General features: G+C 43.3%; 1 protein-coding gene across 1 annotated transcript in view; it reads right to left on the bottom strand.

Annotated features, from left to right (window-relative positions):
• Nucleotides 1-20,031, bottom strand: part of LOC106572641 (pleckstrin homology domain-containing family G member 5) — an 87,214-nt gene that overhangs the window by 18,236 nt on the left and 48,947 nt on the right. Inside the window, 7 exon segments of the mRNA XM_014147005.2 lie at nucleotides 5,690-5,859; nucleotides 7,837-7,973; nucleotides 8,237-8,328; nucleotides 8,744-8,804; nucleotides 9,346-9,445; nucleotides 10,240-10,264; nucleotides 10,266-10,382. Coding sequence (XP_014002480.1) covers nucleotides 5,690-5,859; nucleotides 7,837-7,973; nucleotides 8,237-8,328; nucleotides 8,744-8,804; nucleotides 9,346-9,445; nucleotides 10,240-10,264; nucleotides 10,266-10,382 — 702 coding nt within the window.

The following is a 20,031-nucleotide window of genomic DNA, read 5'->3' as shown; positions in this document are numbered from 1 at the left end:
AGTGAAGCACTGAGGTGGAGGAGAGTTGTAGCTGCTTCTTCTGTCTGTCACCAGAGCAGTAATGCCTGACAATCACACTGGGATCATAAAAATGCTGTGTCCTCCCTTCTCTCCTCAAGGCTCCACACCTAAACATACTTTACTGTCTCAGTATAACACATTGAAACACACAACTACCTCTCCTGCAGCAGTTCAACTGGCTCCCAGCCACGCCTAGTCACACCTGAGCTCCCAACCGATAGGCCGTAAACAGCAGATATCCGTGCCCACCTGGGCCTGCATACTCAACCACACAACAGTAGCCTATTTTAAACACAAACACCACCAAGTACACACAAAAATCCCCTTTCATGCAGGATAAACAAACCGTTTTCGAGAAACACACTTGATTCAAATAAAGGTTAAATAATAAATAAATATGTCAGGTAGGGATAGATGGATAAACAGCATGCGGTTCAACAGAATATGGTTCAGCATTGCAATATTTAAATGACACTTCTGTATAGTAATTTGTTGAATCGCCAATGTACACCAAATCTACACTACAGCATCTCATATTTATTTAATTAGGCAAGTCAGTTAAGAACAAATTCTTATTTACAAATGACAGCCTACACCGGCCAAACTCAAACGACGCTGGGTCAATTGTACGCCGTCCTACGGGACTCCCAATCACGGCCGGTTGTGATACAGTCTGGATTCTAACCAGGTTGTCTGTAGTGACGCCTCTAGCACTGAGATGCAGTGTCTTAGACCGTTGCGCCACTTGGGATCCAAGACCAATGAAATATAAATCTAACAAAATGTAGCATTTTCATAGTGGAGTTGCCTATCAAAGTATAACAATTTAAATTTGTACTTCTATTGTAGTGAGGCAGTATTTCATCTTAACTAACCTGAGATGTGTGTGTGGCTAGTCGTTTCAATAAATAGGCACGTGAATGTAGATTATCAAACAAGTAAAATGCATGTGACTAACTCCCCATTCTCATTCAAATGACTATTGCGCAAATTGCTGATTGTCCTCATTGTGTATTTCACTCAGAGATTTGATGACCTTAAATGAATGAACTGTTAGTTTTGTTAGCCTGGCTAAGCAGAACTATTACAACTGTAGTCTAGGGGAAAGACATGCATGTGAACACTGTGCTTAGTGGGGGAAAAGACAGCATTTAAACAAGGAAAAATAAATGACGAAAAACAGTTTTTCACATAACCTACTTCCTGCTACCATTACCAAAGAATTAATAAACAGGACACTAACGTAAGCTACCAGTTTGGTTATATAAACGCACATGTTTAACTACATAGGCTTAATGCATGTATAACTACATTTGAGTCATTTAGCAGACGCTCTTATCCAGAGCGACTTAGAAGCAATTAGGAATAAGTGCCTTGCTCATGGGCACATCAACATATTTTTCACCTAGTCGGCTTGGGGAACGTCTGCTAAAAAACTCTAATGTAAAATGGGAGTCTGATAAATGACTCAAATGTAAAATGTAAATGGAGTGCTCGTGTGTCACATCCTCTCAAAGAAGAGGGTATGGTTCCTTGAACCATCCAGGCTATTCAAATGCTCCAATAATCTCCCAATCAGTCTTCCTGTTTACCTACCTGTCCTTACACAACGGTCTTCCCCCTCCCTCCCAACACTCAATTTCCACAGATGCCAGCAGATAACTCTAGGCTAGACCATCATAAGACCATCTACTATAAACCTGGGTGAAACACAAGCCCTGGTTGACTTGGTGCGTGTATAGAGTTTCTACTGGTTATATCATGGTGAGCCCATGTCAGCACGTAGTCTACAGAGTGACCGACTGACGGGAATGGGGGTAATCTGAGACGGTTAGATAAGTGAGTCCTCTCACGGAATAAGACAGACATGAACGGACATGTGGGAGGATGTGGAGGGTTTCCTTGAGTCTTCTTCTTAAGTCTTCTTCCCTAAATTACATTTCCATCTGTGCTCTACTGTACTGCTCTTCTCTTTTAAAAAATGTGTGCACCATTGCATTTCACAACAGTCATTGGTAGAGGGGTTTGTTATATCACATTTTTATTCACTCAATAAAATACTTATGGGATACAGATATTATTTTGGAGAGAATTTTTGAATAATAATCTATCGAACACGAGGTCCGATCAGTTCACAGTGACAAGGCGTTGAAATGATTCTGTCTAGCTGTCAAATGCTGTTTCATTCTGACCAGGTGAATCTTTGGCTATCTTGGTAATGTGCTTGGACAATGTTGTGTTGTTTTCCATGGCAACCAAATGGAGCATATTACACAAAGGCCTCCTAAAAGGTTCAAAGATCACTTTTATAGATGTGATCTAGCTATTGTAAATCACATGATCCCCATCTGTCTACAGCATTCTGTTTGAAGTACCCATTGTAAAGCATGTGACTCGAGGCCAACTGTTTCGATTCTCGACAAATGGGATTATTCAAAAGTTACACACTGTAGGCCTACACAGTGACTAGCCAATCCCAAAGCCAGTACATGAAAGCCCAACTATTGAACACGCTTAATTACGCATGTAGTAAATTAGCCTTTGGTCAAACTCTTACCAGCATTTTTATCTGAGCCTAACACCTTAACTTGACCTCTTGGAATGTAGCAGAAACATCCCTGAAGTTATTAATTACACTTTGGATAGTGTATCAATACACCCAGTCACTACAAAGACACAGGTGTCCTTCCTAACTCAGTTGCTGGAGAGGAAGGAAACCGCTCAGGGATTTCACCATGAGGCCAATGGTGACTTTAAAACAGTTACAGAGTTTAATGGCCGTGATAGGAGAAATAACATTGAAGCTACTCCACAATACTATATTTCAAAGTCCTATTCTTGAAGACCAAGGGTTATTAAATGAATTGGAATGACTAGACATCTGACAGACTCCGTTTTGATTTTATGTAAAGATATCCTAATTATATTATATGTAGTATATGCTTCCATAACCAACCTGTGAAGTAAAATGCAACATTCATGGCCAGCTATGTAAACTAACATTGATTTATCCTGCTATAGATGTCTTCAATTGGTAATATTCATTTTTGTCTTCTAATGCCTCTTGAGCAGGTTGACGTTTATTTGGATGAGTCTTGTCCTTGAACTGAGATATTTCTGCTAGATGGGCCAGCTGCAAAGTCAAAATTGGCAACATTGTAAAAATGTAAATTTGCATTAATTTAAGGTTAGGTTTAGGCATTAAAGTTGACTGTGGCTGTGCCAGCTAGTGACCACTCAGCAGAGCTGCCTCCAGAACAAGTAATCAGACTACATTACTAAGCGTGTGTGTTTGCAGGTGTGAAGAGTAAGCCAAATGACTTAGCCAATTAGCTTCAGCTGTCTGGTGTGCAACTGTGGGAAAGTTGGTTTGACTTTGGATAACCTATCTCCAGGGCAAGTTAGGGACCGTCAATAAATTACACAATGTAAATGAGACAATATTTTCATGTTGCACACCTTTTAGTTGTCGTTAAATGCTTTCAATATTTTTTAAAGGAATTTCTAAAATGTATAGTTGGTTTGAGGTCAAGTCATTGAAATTTAGAGCTATTGGAATTTTAACATTGTCCCATGTACTTTGTGTAATTTATAGGGGCAGTTCTTTAAAGTGTGTACCTTTACTTTGCGCTTTATCGCCTCCTTGAGGGCATAATGAGAATGGCTTCTCTCTGTGTATGAATAGAAACAGTGTCCAAGTTTGAGTGAGCTGATACAGGCTTTTTTTCTTTCTTTTTTCTGAAGGGGTTTTGTATATCATGCATTTACTGCTTGTCTTTGACTGAATGAGACTCCTCAAACTAAACAAAGACAGGATTGGAGAGGAACAGTATGACCAAACTCCTGACTAAATCAGACAGACATGTTTAATGTCCGAGGCTGATGACTTACCGACCCGCAGACAGACAGACACACTAAAATCCCTACATTACAGCAACCTCAGGTATCCTCCCAGGCTCTACCCCGTTGCCTAGCACAGCAGCACGGCCGCAATGACATCACACAATTTAATGCTACCCTGTCTCACCTGAGTGTGTGAGTACTGAGTGGGTCTAGACTTGCCTGCAGGGATCTCCACAGTTCACACCCATTGACTTGTTTTTCAATCTGTAAGCGGAGAGGGCTAGTCCACACAAGACAGTTACCAATCTTTCAAAGCAATGTGCACAGGTAGCGAAAGAGTATGGCACAAAAAGAGCATGCTGTTTTCATACTGAATGTAGTCGCTCATGACAGACTTAACACAAATTGACTTGCTGGCACGCCCAACTTTTTTCTGGGTTCCGAGATTATACTGAGAAGGCAATGGACAATCTTATTTTCTTCCAGCAAAGTTGACAAAATGACATCTCAGAATGTAGGTTTTAGTCAGTCGGAGAATAACTTGCAGTACAGAATGAGACAGACAGGACACGAAACCTTATGATTCTAGCCTCTCTCACGGTCTATTAACACAGGGTGAAGCAGGGTGCCAGTTCCCCCTAGTCCAGCAGACTCCTTCTCTCAGCACCTCTCCTCCAGGCCAAAGTGAACACTACCTGGTTCTTCCTGTCAGCCAAAATAAGCAGCTAATGGCAGTGCCTCTTCTTGTAGGTCACCAGCCTACCCATGAGTGTTTGAAGACCATAGAGGTGGCTGGCACAGCACAAGGGACATGAGGAAAGCAGAGTTTAAGTGTTCCGATGGGATGAAGATAGCAAGGTAATGAAAAATGAGGTTATGATAATGACTGGATTATCATCCACTTCATAAAATGATCCACTTCATAAAGGCATCATGGGATAAAGGGTTAGATTATGGAAAGAGGTAGAAAGTGGCATCTAAAGTTTCAAGATGTTTAAGAGATGAGGGGGTAGTTAGGATAATTAATGTAACAGGTTAGGATAATTAGGTTAAAGTTCTGAAAAGGGTTAGCAAAAATGCTCTCCTAACCTGCTATGAAAAGTCACAACCAGTAGTAGCTGTACTCCATCTAGTCACAACCAGTAGTAGCTGTACTCCATCTAGTCACAACCAGTAGTAGCTGTACTCCATCTAGTCACAACCAGTAGTAGCTGTACTCCATCTAGTCACAACCAGTAGTAGCTGTACTCCATCTAGTCACAACCAGTAGTAGCTGTACTCCATCTAGTCACAACCAGTAGTAGCTGTACTCCATCTAGTCACAACCAGTAGTAGCGGTACTCCATCTAGTCACAACCAGTAGTAGCTGTACTCCATCTAGTCACAACCAGTAGTAGCTGTACTCCATCTAGTCACAACCAGTAGTAGGTGTGTATAAGTCAGATAGGATGTATAGTTTAAGTGTGCTTATACTGAGCTCCTGTAGTGGTAACATCTGTCACCTGTTCACATCCTGGACAACGAACTAAAGTGACCTAAAATAAATCACTCTGCTCTTTTTGTTGAGTGCTCCAACTCCTTGAATTAGTCATTTTGGAAGATTTTCTTGGTAAGCCCTTCTCATGATTTTTGTCATTGTTGTTGTTGAGCACCCCTCCTTTCCTTCATTTGTTCAAGGCCCACCTGTGAAGGCCCACCTGAACTCTGTGTATACTGTATGTGTGATACTGTATATGGACACATGGTGTGCGCGAGAGAGAGAGATTTGATGTACATTGGTTGCAGTATGTGAGTGAATACATACTGTAGTAGAGGCTGCACTGACCAGTAGGTCAACGTTGCTCTCCTTGCGTCCCAGAGATCCGTGCTCCACCCTCTCGCTGCCTGCAGTGAGGATGTAGGGGCTCTGACCCCCAGAGGGTTTCATGTTGGGCAGACTGAGCGAGCGCAGGTCCTTCACTCCCTGCTCCACCTTCAGCTCATCACCTGGCCGCGCTGAGGAGGAACCAACATGGAGGGTTAGCTTAGTGTGTTATAATTCTCTTATTGAAGATAGGTAGGTGTAATAGAGAAGTGCATCAACACTCATTTATTTCAGGACTAGCTTCCTGTTTAAGTTCTCTCTCCTCAGGCACCAAAACAGGATCTCTAGTGAACAGTCTTCAATCCCTTTTAAACATTAGATTGTGAAAATATTATACTCCAAGGCTAGCTTTTAAGATTTGCTTAATAGCTGCAGATTGCATTGGATAAGTTGCTAGCCTGGCAGGTAGGAACATTGGGCCAGTAACCGAAAGGTTGCTGGATAGAATCCCCGAGCTGACAAGGTATACATCTGTTGTTCTGCCCGAGCAAGGCAGTTAACCCACTGTTCCCAAGGTGCCAATGACGTGGATGTCGATTAAGACAGCCCCCCCGCACCTCTCTGATTCAGAGGGGTTGGGTTAAATGCGGAAGACACATTTCAGTTGAACAACTGACTAGACCTTCTAGACTATCAGGGAGACCGGTGAGGTGACGAGGGTGGAGATTTGAAAGAATAGCAGAACACCTAACGTTATGATGCAAAGCTTATTTATCCTAGCACAGGACATCTAAATGAATGGGCTGCCATCTATAGGAAGGGTTGGTTGTTTAGCAACATAACCGATGCGTGAGCAACTATGGGGCGAACAGACTCGGTGGCTTAGATTGTTAACATGTAAAATATATTTTGTCTCCAAAGTTTATTGAAAACATAAATAAAGTTGCACAATGAGCACTTGTCTTTCAAATACATTGTAACAGTTGGTTAGCTAGCTAACGAATTTAGCATAGATGTGACATCAGTTAAAACACACCAAAACAAGACATTAAGAACAAGATAAAACTGAAACAAGCCACTTACAATTCTCCACATAGCAGCTTCATGTCATTGTTGCTAGCTATCTGGCCATCCAGAATCACAACACACGGCCATCTGGCCCATTGAAGCGTGCATGTTGTTTTTCGCGACGTTCTCAGCTAACCCGTGTACGGGTCTTTGATCCAAACGCTCCTGCTACAGATATAGGCCTTTTCTCAATTGGATTTGCTCAACTCCTGTGTCCTCTCTCACCTCCTTTTGAAAAAGGGCAAAGGTAAATCAAGGAGAGGCGTCGTGGAGAGGGAAAGTGAACGAAAAGGCGATTGTATGAAATCAGACTCTACTCGTGCCTTACAAGCACGTTTACAGGGGTAGATCCCAAAACAAATGTGTAAAGTGATAAAAACAAATGATGTTAGCTGTGCAAGACATTTTATATTCGAAACGATGAGTAGTATATTGTTTTTAAACGTGTGCATGCTTTTCTCCTCTGACAAAGCAAATGCTGATTCAAAGGGGGTATGGCAGATTTCAACACTCTTCCGAGAGGAACTCAGATAAGATACACATGACTATCCTCAATGAAAGTAGGCTGTCGAGAAGGGGAGAACACTCTTCCGTTCGTCTGTTAACGAATTGACTTCTCCTCGACCACTAAACCCCTTATGAGTTTGAGGGTCAGGGAGGAGAGAGGACAGAGGAGAAAAGCTGGAGGTCAGACATTTTCCTAAATGAGAAAAGGCCATAGTCTCCTGCAGGGATCCGGGATGGAGGACTCTGTCCAGTTTCCTCTGAATCAAGGGAGAGACAGGAAACTGAGGCTCTGCCATCTGTCTCACCCAGGCATTGTTTATGCTAGGGGGTACAAAGAGAAGCCAAATACTCTCTAAAGGCAAATTCATTAGATTGGTGTTTGTTTCATATTTTGTCAACCCTTAAAATGTAGTTTTCAGTGCAGCGTAGTAATCAAAAGTTGAAACACATTGTACCTTGGTTTGCTTAGAATCAAAACACCCATACTTCCACAGAGTTATTTTATTCTATTAATTGTGACGCTTGAGGAAAACAAAATAAGATGTGATGTTCTGGTGGATGCTGACTGGTCCTCTGATGCAGTTGACTCTTACCTTTGACCTTGAGATAGTGGCCCCCGAAGCGGTAGGCCTCAAAGTTGAGGGACAGCGGAGTGTTGGACTGGTCTAGGAACAGATCTACCCGGGATAACTCAATACCTTTACGCTCAAACACGGGGCCCAGCACCTCCCTGGAATAGAGGAACACACAGACCATTCACCCAATACAGTTATGTAAGCACAGGACTGAGAGTCAACAGAGACCATTCACACCAGATGTTTATGAAACACTAATGCAGTGGGTCCTATCCAAATAATCAAATGGAACATTATTATATACTATGACTTTGTCCCATGCCTTGGACAAACTCAGACCAGACCTTAAATAGAAAAGACACAAATCGCTCACAATCATCCCTATTTATTCAGCCCACTACCAATTCTCCTAACTCACCTCAGGGTCTTCTTTTTCACAGCGGGGACAATCTCTGTGTCAATGTCCATGTTCAGATCAAACTTGAGGCTGAAGCACTCCTTGCTGGGGTCCTGCAGGGGGCGACAGACAATAGAAGATAATGGCTGTAAAACTGAGAAGGCCAGAGCTCCTGTAGTCATTTCCCTCTCATTAGATGCACAGGGAGGCCCTTTACCAGGCAGGCTGACTGGCCAGGAACACTCAGGGACGGACCATTGGAGACCATTATATATGACTCCCTACCTGGGTCCCTGGCCTCTGCTGATAATGGCAGCCATTTTCAGTGGTATAACTTAACAGCTTGAAGCCTGTAGTCATGTTGGCACTGTGATCATCATACAGTCTAACTTTCCACCACATACCTGTCTTATTGTATGTTCTAACCAACATAGTTCCTAATAGTATTGGGTCAAGTCTAAGGTGGAGAGATGTGGTTTCTTAAGGGGCGTGTGTGTCACACCCCTACCTGACTGTATCAATACTCACATCTGTGTGCCGTCGCCGTGGTTTCTTCTTCACCAACTTCAGACCCCCAGTTTTACACTCCCTGAAAGAAAAATAATATCCTATGCACATAGTGTAATTGAACATCTATGGCAGGGCTCACCAACTGGTGGCCCGTGGGCCAAATTTGTCCCACTAGTTCTCTCAGCAAATCAGCTCCAAGGGATTTTAACTTTGGAAATCAAGTTCTAAAGTATTCCCAGGTATAAAATATAGATATATGTGAACGTATACAAATGTAAGCAAGGTTTGAAATGAATATGCTTCAGTCCAACATATCTGTTTGGGCTTCCTGAAGTAAATTCTAGTCTACAAATTTTTTGTAAATATGTTCCGGCCCCCTGACCATCCGCTCAAGAAAATATCATCCCGTGGCTGAATATAGTTGATGATCCCTGATCTATGGAACAACAGGTCAACACTAACTGAAGCATAACTACAACTATTGTATATAAATAGAGCAGTGCAGTCAAAGAGTACACTCCTCGCTGATCTAGTTTACATTTTGTATTTTAAACCGAAGTGACAAGCGCCATGCAGACAGACAGATGTAATACATTTTCGCATAACGAGGATTGACATACCCTTGGTTGTTGGCCCCTTCGTCCTCCTCCTCCAGGTCAGAGGGGGGGCTGGTGGGGGGGGGACAGGAGCGCGTTGACACGTTCCGGGCCAGGATGGAACCTTACACGGGGGTTACACAGAATATTAGATCATTAATAATATTCTTTAATAACACTTTCCTTAATAACACAGGTACTTCCAGTTTAAGCAATGCAAAATGTTAACAGGAAATTCTAAAAGTTTATCAACTCTTCTAAATTTGGAAGACAGTCACGATGGATGACGCAGAAAGAATGAGTCAGTCTAGCTAACAACAGTTCAATGAGCCTAGAAGCCGTAATTGCATGACAGACAGTCTCATAAGGTTATGAACCCCAGTTTAAGATAGAAATCACGGGTGGAGGGAAGTCGGTGGTGGAACAGGAAGATGTGCTAGTGTTAATTTTCATGCATATAATAATCATTTGGCTGGTGCTTATACATTATTTGTTTCATTTCACACATGTACAAGTGTGTATTAATACGCATGTGCGAATTGGAAATGTGTTTTTTGCATATCTCAACTCACCGAGACACCCTGCTATTATCAACAGTGACAATGGAGCAATTAGGGTGAAGTGGCTTGCTCAAGGGCATAGACAGATCTTTCACCTTGTCGGCACGGAGATTCAAACAAGAAACCTTTCTGTTACTGGCCCAAAGCTCGATAGGCTATATGCCGCCCGTATGGTTGAAGGGAATCCATTTCTTTGACTCAAAAGATTTGACGCAAGCGTTGCTCTGGGAGTTAAAACCTGACCTGTCATATGACCTGACCTGAGTGTAGGATTGGGCACTAAATGTATACTAACTAGTGGGGAGGAAGTCTGAGTGTGAAGCTGTTGTTGTGGTTGGTACTGGGTAGTGTTGTGTACCTTGGGGTTGCAGGTCAAAGCGGGGGGTGTCGGTCAAAGTGCATGTTTTCTGTGTCTTCCAGGTGGCAGCGGGAGTCACATGACTCACACAGATGAAGTGGGCTCTTGTTGTTCAGGTCCTGGCAGTTCGAGTGGTGGCACACCTGGGGAGAGATGGGTGTGAGGGTCAGTACAGCGGATGTACCAATCTACCTGGTCAGTAGTCGGGCTCAGGAACAGAGTAGTCTCACAAACCAGACACAACCCACTGCAACTTGCAATCCGTCCCAACAGATCCACAGATGACGCAATCGCCATCACACTGCCCTGTCCCATCTGGACAAGAGGAATCCCTATGTAAGAATGCTGTTCATTGACTACAGCCTAGCCTTCAACACCATAGTTCCCTCTAAGCTCATCATTAAGCTCGGGCCCTGGGTCTGAACACCGCCCTGTGAAATTGGGTCGTACACTTCCTGACATGTCGCCCCCAGGTGGTGAAGGTAGGCAACACCTCCACTACGCTGATCCTCAACACAGGGGCCCCACAAGGGTATGTGCTCAGCCCTCTCCTGTACTCCCTGTTCACCCATGACTGCATAGCCACGCACGCCTCCAACTCAATAATCAAGTTTGCAGACAACAACAGTGGTAAGCCTGATTACCAACAATGACGAGACTACAGAGAGCAGGTAAGGGCCCTGGCGGAGTTGTGCCAGGAAAACAACCTCTGCCGTGTCAACAAAACAAAGGAGCTGATTGTGAACATTAGGAGACACATCATTGACAATCTGAAATGGGGAAGAGGTTAGGTAGGGTAAGGGTTAGCCTGGAGCTCTGGGGAGGTTAGGTAGGCCTACAGAGAGAAAGGTCATAGTATAAAGCTCCACACATCCATTAACACAGCCAGGGCAGTGGTCTGGCTGAGATAAGAGACAGGTCACAGTAGGTCACAGCATAACGCTACACACATCTACCTGATGGCAGGACAGACAGCCACGTAGTCCCCAAGCCATTGTTTACACCATTACAGGGGATAGAAGCAGCAGACAAAGTTCCATGTCAAAGTACACAGAGGTCTTGTGACTAGAGCTTGAGAGACAGCCAGTCAGTAAGCCAGCCAGTCAACCAGGCAGCCAACCATACAAGCAGCCAGACATGCACCAGAAATGAGCTGGATTAGGCCCCCTCTGCCTGGGGCCAGACATAGACAGATCTCCCCCTCCTCTAGCACCTACAAGGGGTGGCTTCCCTGGCCCGGGAGAAGAGGAGAGCCGCAGGAGTTTCCCCTCTCCAGCACCACCACTACCCGCTATGACTCCTATACAGGAAATGAGGACGTATGGGGAGATACAATGGAAGTCCTGCTAATGTATTTCCTGTCATTGTCTCCGTGTGCTCTGCTTGGGACTGGAGGTGTGCGCGCGTGCGTGTGTGTGTGTGTGTTTGGGGGGGGGGGGCTGCAAGTAAGCAGGCACAAATACAGTACACACAAGAAAAACAGCACAAGTGTTTTCCCACAAGTTCCCAGTCACTCAGGTTGAACCATGTTCTTACTATGTTGACAAGCCAATAAATACACCTGTAAGCTGTGTTCCATACACAGATATCAAATACATAACACAAACATGCAGGATGTCTACTCAAGCTATCCACAAAACGTAGATGTACTGTATGTTCTGCTAGTGCCATTAAGCTGGGGGGGAGGAAGGAATCCCAGTATAGAGATGACCCATAAGAAGGAAGAGAAAAATGAACAGCTTTCAGTAGTCCAAAGCCCCCTTAATCTAGAGCTGTAATTGTTGCCGGAGCAGGCAGGCAGGCAGGCAGGCAGGCAGGCAGGCAGGCAGGGTGGAGATTAAACCAGGGGCCTCTTTCAGCTCTCAGTCTGCCAGTCAGACAGGGTCCTCGCCTCTCCGATGCTCCTCCCTTCCCTTCCCTTACCTTCCTTTCCTTGGGACCTCTAGTCTACACCCAGAGAATGGCCCTTGTTAACTGTAATAGGCACAATTAAGTTAAGTGTGCTTTCATATTTTTAGACGGAGCATGTCTCTGGCTGTTGGATGGGTGTTTCAAATGCAACTTAAAAGGCCTTGTTTCATTCATCATAAACATTGTTATGATGGTATATTGATAATTATATTAATCAAGTTTGGTCAGAATATTTCTTCTGCTCTCTCTTTCTCTCTGTAAATAAAACATACTGAACAAAAATATAAACGCAACATGCAACAATTGAGTTACAGTTCATAGAAGTTCATATAAGGAAATCAGTCAATTGAAATAAATTCATTAGGCCCTAATCAATGGCCCCCACTCCCCAGATGATTCCCCCCCCCCCTTCCCAGATGATCCCACATGTGAAGAAGCCGGATGTGGTGGTCCTGGGCTGGCTGATTACACGTTGTCTGCGGTTTTGAGGCCGGTTGGACGTACTGCCAAATTCTCTAAAACGACATTGGATGCAGCTTATGGTAGAGAAATTAACATTCCATTCTCAGGCAACAACTCTGGTAGACAATCCAGCAGGCAGCATGACAATTGAATGCTCCCTCAAAACTTGAGACATCTGTGGCATTGTGTTGTGGGATAAATCTGCACATTTTAAAGTGGCCTTTTATTGTCCCCAGCACAAGGTGCAGCTGTGTAATGACCATGATGTTTAATCAGCTATGCCACACCTGTCAGGTGGATGGATTATCTTGGCAAAGGAGAAATGCTCACTAGCAGGGATGTAAATCAATTATTGCACAACATTAGAGAGAAATAAGCTTTTTGTGCATATGGAACATTTCAGGGATTTTTTATTTCAGGTCATCAAACATTGGACCAACACTTTACATGATGGGTTTATATTTTTGTTCAGTGTACATAGATAGCATTGTGCTAAGTAACAACACGAGCAAGTCAGAAATCAAAAGAGTACTGCTTTCAATTTGTCTCCTCGAAATAACAATGAACCTCCCCTCAGAAGATACTGTATGTCTATGTTTGTGTGTGTTTAGACAGGTAAAATAAGATGCCATATTTAGACAACTACAGGCTCAGCAAGGTAGCCAAAAAGACAACCATGGGCTGGGTGTCCAGGCAGCTGGCTGCATTCCTTTCAGGACTAAAGCTGCTGAAAATATCTGTTGCTTGGCCGAGCCAACAAAAATGAGCCTGTTGGATCTGGGATGAGGAGAACTCTGATACTATTCCCAAAACCTGTCTGAGAGTTTCCTTTTAAAGACAAAACGGACTAAATATGAACATACTCAGAGGCTTTGTCAAAGAAATCATGAATGTTCTATTACCATTTTATTTACTACACTACAGCCATCCGGCATTGACATCAGCCATTGATGGGATGCTTTCTTTGAAATAAATGAAAGCTGCAATACTGCTCGCGTTGCGTTGTGTCCCATGACAGTGTACAAACTCAAACGCCAACGCTCGATGACTGATGTGCATCGTGGTGTAGAGGGTGGTATATACCGTACAATGCAAAAGTGCATTGTGAGTGACGTCAGTAGCACGCGCTCAGCTCGTGCACAGACAGCAACAGGCCAGCAACAATTTCAGCAAATTGCAAATCATTGTTGGCTGACTGCAGCAGCAGTAGTATGAGTTCGACGAGACAAACCCAATTAATATAGTTGGTCACGAATGTTTGATCTTGAACAGAACTTACATCAATCAACATGTCTCAATCAAAATTGTACAGCCAGAAGTACAGAAAAGAGTGGGAGTCTGTAGCTGAATTTAAAGGGTGGCTGAAGCCAGTAATTGGGGATGATTGTCAGGCATACTGTGCATACTGCAAATGAGATATGCTTGCAAAAATGTATGACATCAAAAAACATTGTGCTACAGCAAAGCATACAAATAAATCAAAAGCGTACAACATCACAACGCAGTCCACATTATCACAGTTGGTTAAGAAAGTGGATAACTGCAAAAGCTACTATGGCAATGGCCATTGTGGAGCATTGTTCATTGCTAGCATGCGACCATTTAGGTATGGCTTGCAAAGCTGCCTTTTCAGATTCTGTGGCAGCAACAAACTTCCAAATGCACCACACCAAGTGCACAGGAATGATTAGGAGAGTACTGGCTCCTTATTTTCTCAAAAGGGTAACATCAGATGTGGGGGATGTTAAGTTCAGTCTCCGTTTGGATGAGTTCACTGATGTCAGTGTCTCAAAATACCTGGGTGTGGTGATTCGGTATTTCAGTGCTAAAAAAAAGAAGAAGCAGTGTCCACATTTCTCAGGCTGGTTGAATTGGAGGGGGGCAATGCCAGATCAATAGCAAAGACGGTAGTTGAGTTTCTTGATAAGTGTAACCTTAAAAAATATAATCTTCAGGGTATTGGCACTGATAATGTGTCCATGATGACTGGGGTGCACAGGATTTTAAAGGAAGAATATGCATTGCCCAATTTGGTACTCATCCGCTGTGTGTGCCAGTGTTTACAATTGGCTGTCAGTGCAGCAGCCAAAGAAACCATCCCTAGGAGTGTTGAGTACTTAATCAGAGAAACCTACAACTGGTTTTCAATTTCCCCAAAACGGCACAAGGCATACAAAGCAGTTTATGCCATCATTAATTGTGGCCAGAAACCCCTGCAGATAACCAAAGCGTGTGCCACACGTTGGCTATCGATGAGCCCGCGGTAACTCGTAAATTGAGCCAGTGGGAAGAACTGAAACTCCACTTTGAGTTGACCAAGACCAGTGAGCATTGCTACATGGCGGATGTGCTCCACGCCATGTACAAGACCAACTATGTCTGCCTGACATTCTGGAAATCAATCCTGTCCGACATACAAGTTGCAGTGAAGTCATTTGAGGGAGAACAAACAGATCCTGTCAAGCTTTTGGACAATCTGTTACACCTCTTAACATCAATTTGCAGCAGAGTAGTCATGCCTATGGCAAAAATGGATGTCCTGAAGGATGCCATTGATGGAGATCTCAGTCCATCACCTTACCTTGAGTACCTTTTCGAGAGCACGGTGTACCAACTCAGTCTTGCGCCAGAGGACAAAAAGGTCATTCGGAGACAGTGCATCATCAACTACATTGTTGCTTTAAGCAAGGAGCTGCAAGCAAGGCTCCCAGACATCCTAGAAGCCTTGCGAAACATGGTCTTGTTCAGTGTTAAGGGAACACTAAAGCACAATAAAGGCACCACTGAAATGATTAAAGTAGCTAAGCTACTGGGGTACCAGCCCCAAACAATTGATCAAATTGTTTCCCAATAGAGAAACATCCATCTATCTGCTTAGGTGGGACTCAACTGAAAAAAGTCGAGTTTTGGAGTGAATTGACTAACTACACAGACTGTTCCGGGTCAAATCCACTTGAAGAACTGTGCAAAGCTGCACTCGCTGCCCTCCCCTTTTTATTTCACCTTTATTTAAACAGGTACGCAAGTTGAGAACAAGTTCTCATTTACAATTGCGACCTGGCCAAGATAAAGCAAAGCAGTTCGACACATACAACAACACAAAGTTACACATGGAGTAAAACAAACATACAGTAGAAAAATAAGTCTATATACAATGTGAGCAAATGAGGTGAGATAAGGGAAGTAAAGGCAAAAAAAGGCCACGGTGGCGAAGAAAATACAATATAGCAAGTAAAACACTGGAATGGTAGATTTGTAGTGGAAGAAAGTGCAAAGTAGAAATAGAAATAATGGGGTGCAAAGGAGCAAAAATAAATAAATACAGTAGGGGAAGAGGTAGTTGTTTAGGCTAAATTATAGATGGGCTATGTACAGGTGCAGTGATCTGTGAGCTGCTCTGACAGCTGGTGCTTAAAGCTAGTGAGGGAGATAAGTGTTTCCAGTTTCAGAGATTTTGTAGTTCGTTCCAGTCATTGGCAGCAGAGAACTGGAAGGAGAGGCGGCCAAAGGAGGAATTGGCTTTGGGGGTGACCAGAGAGATATACCTGCTGGAGCGCGTGCTGCTATGGTGACCAGTGAGCTGAGATAAGGGGGGACTTTACCTAGCAGGGTCTTGTAGATGACCTGGAGCCAGTGGGTTTGGCGACGATTATGAAGCGAGGGCCATCCAATGAGAGCGTACAGGTCGCAGTGGTGGGTAGTATATGGGGCTTTGGTGACAAAACGGATGGCACTGTGATAGACTGCATCCAGTTTATTGAGTAGGGTATTGGAGGCTATTTTGTAAATGACATCGCCGAAGTCGAGGATCGGTAGGATGGTCCGTTTTAGGAGGGTATGTTTGGCAGCATGAGTGAAGGATGCTTTGTTGCGAAATAGGAAGCCAATTCTAGATTTAACTTTGGATTGGAGATGTTTGATGTGAGTCTGGAAGGAGAGTTTACAGTCTAACCAGACACCTAGGTATTTGTAGGTGTCCACATATTCTAAGTCAGAACGGGCAGGTGCGGGCAGCGATCGGTTGAAGAGCATGCATTTAGTTTTACTTGTAATTAAGAGCAGTTGGAGGCCACGGAAGGAGAGTTGTATGGCATTGAAGCTCATCTGTAGGGTTGTTAACACAGTCCAAAGAAGGGCCAGAAGTATACAGAATGGCATCGTCTGTGTAGAGGTGGATCAGAGACTCACCAGCAGCAAGAGCGACATCATTGACGTATACAGAGAAAAGACTTGGCCCAAGAATTGAACCCTGTGGCACCCCCATAGAGACTGCCAGAGGCCCGGACAACAGGCCATCCGATTTGACACATTGAACTCTATCAGAGAAGTAGTTGGTGAACCAGGCGAGGCAATCATTTGAGAAACCAAGGCTGTTGAGTCTGCCGATGAGGATGTGGTGATTGACAGAGTCGAAAGCCTTGGCCAGGTCAATGAATACGGACGCACAGTATTGTTTCTTATCGATGGAGGTTACGATATCGTTTAGGACCTTGAGCGTGGCTGAGGTGCACCCATGACCAGCTCTGAAACCAGATTGCACCCTTGCCACACTCAAATGCAGAGGTTGAACTGCTGTTCAGCCAAATAAGTGTGGTCAAGTCAAAGTTAAAAAATAGAATGTCACTGCACACTCTCAACTCCATACTCCTGGTGCGGTATGGACTAAAGCTGGCTGGTGATACCTGTTACCAGCATAAACTACTAAGTGAAGTTCGGCAGCAGTTTGGCACCACAGCAGCATACAGCTTTAATGCCACTCCATCCTCTTCTGCTGGTTCCAGCTCCGTGACAATGCAGTTGGACAGTGAAGATGAAGAGGAATTCCTTGCCAATCTATACTTCATCATATTTACAGTACATATGCAAGGAGCGGACATTCTGGAACTGGTGGAGACACAGCTGATGGTGGCAGTGTGCACTGCAGTGTGAGCGAGAACAGTCGCAATATCTGGAGGAAACCATTGATCAGCTAGCCAGCCAAGCAGCACAACAACCTGGAGAGAGCTGCCTAGCGCACACATTATTTGAGTTAAGTTGCTTGTTCAATAAGATAGCATATATACCATGTTATTAGCTTGTACTTATAATTGTTGATCAGTTAGGTAGCATGTTAACTACCAATACACTGCTTAAAACTATAATTGTTCAGAATGTGCAGGTTTACTAGTTAAAGAAAATAAATCAAATGTAATTGTTCAATAATGTGTAATTGTTCAATAATTCAATGTGTTGTTTTTAAAAATATCTGATCATATAAAATGTGTTGTGTTTAAATTACTTTTACAAATAAAAATGTGATAATAAACAAACAAATCTAAACTAACAAATGTCAAATCATATTTTTCATCGAGATGGCCAGTCAATTTAAGTAACGTTATTGCGTATTCTACGTAATGACGCAGTTTTACATTATTACGTAATGACATCACGTCATTTATCAACAAATCGACCTGCCTCTAGCAACTTCCCTTTAAAATTAGTTGGCAACACTGGATGGAAATATCCGTTAGAAATAGGGGAGGATTTAAATATGCAACAACTATCATGGGTTGCTATTATGACTACAATAATGCCTTTGGCTGCTAGACAATGAAAGAAGATTGAAAGGAAATCATTAGAACAGGAGAAAGCATATGAGTAAGTCTTTATACAAATAATTGCCTCCACGTTTCTATGGTGGGATTTTGGCTTTATGCTACTTTCAAGTAAGGCCTAAGACATGCCTCACAGTATGAAGTCCAGGTTTCAAACAATTAAGGAATAGGAAAAAAAATATTGATGCTAATGATAGGCCTAACTATCTTCTGGTAGATTACTTTGACTTGGAAGAGTTCCAGTGTTGTGTTGGATAGTCATAGCATCCCTCTGAGTAGGCTAAACTAGCTAGCTGCATCTGCTAACTTAGTATGTGAAACTTGTTTTGTTGAGAAATCTTTTGCTTCTCCTTAACTTTTGAAGAAATTAATTTGTTCTAAACTGTTCAACTATTGCCTCTCTCTCTCTTTGAGACAACTACTCACAACATTTTATGTACTGCAGTGCTAGCTAGCTGTAGCTCTTGTTTTCAGTACTAGATTCATTATCTGATCCTTTGACTGGGTGGAAAAAATGTCAGTTCATGATGCAAGAGCTCTGATAGGTTGTAGGATGTCTTCCAAAAGTTGTCATAATTACTGAGTACGTCTATGGAAAGGGGTGAGAACCATGTGTCTCCTAGGTTTTGTATTGAAATCAAATGTACCCAGAGGACGGAAGCTAGCTGTCCTCCGGCTACACCATGGTGCTACTGAGTGCTGTTGAGGCTACTGTAGACCTTCATTGCAAAACAGTGTGTTTTAATCAATTATTTGGTGACGTGAGTATATTTAGTACAGTTTTATGTAAAAGGATCATGTTTGAAATGTTTTTTTTAATTTACATTTTTCTGAAATTCACTGAGGATTGTCTTCCCCTTCCTCCTCTGAGAAGCCTCCACTGGTTTGTGTATGTAGTGTTTGAGTATGTGTGTTGTGTGCGTGTGTCCAGACGTGCGCTCTCAAGTCAAGAGAATTAATGGTGGGTTTCGAGAAAGAACAGCTACCGTGGCCGGAGCGACACACACACACACACACACACACACACACACACACACACACACACACACACACACACACACACACACACACACACACACACACACACACACACACACACACACACACAACCAAGGCGCTATCACACACACGACCAAGGCGCCATCACACACTACCACACCCGCAGTAGCCTAGACACACAATCACGTGAACACAAACGTGCCACGTTCCAACTTGTGACCCTTCAGCGGGAGAGCTAGACCTATATTGAATGAAAGGGGTTAGATTTCCTCTCACTGACTACAGCTGTCTCACTTCGAGATGACTCGAGTCTCTTGAGCTGATTCAGCCCTGTTACCTCAGTCAGGGTTAACCCTACACAAACGCACTCCCTACATGATGACATGCAACGGTTTATTAGGCAGTATGATCAGCATAATAAGGTTTGATGCACCTCCATCCCCCCTCCCCATCAAGAAAATACTGATAAAAATGCAAGACCAAGCTGCCAACAGCACTGGATCAGACACATAAACACCCTCCCCCGACTGACTGGCTTTAATCTGAACAGCCTGTCCTGCTAGAGCACACCTAACTTTTATATAACCTCCATCTCAACCTCTGTGTGTGTGTGTGTGTGTGTGTGTTAAGATTACTGTATGGTTCCCAGTATTTCAGTCCCCTTGACTTTCTCCACATTTTGTTACGTTACAGCCTTACTCTAAAATGGATTAAATTGTTGTTTTTCCTCAGTCAACACACAATACCCCATAATGGCAAAGCAAAAAAAGGTTATACATTTCAGCAAATTTATACAAAATTCAAAACAGAAAAACATTTACATCAG

The sequence above is a fragment of the Salmo salar genome, chromosome ssa15 (assembly GCF_905237065.1).
Source record: "Salmo salar chromosome ssa15, Ssal_v3.1, whole genome shotgun sequence".
NCBI lineage: Eukaryota > Metazoa > Chordata > Actinopteri > Salmoniformes > Salmonidae > Salmo > Salmo salar.
This window is presented reverse-complemented; position numbering and strand designations above follow the sequence as displayed.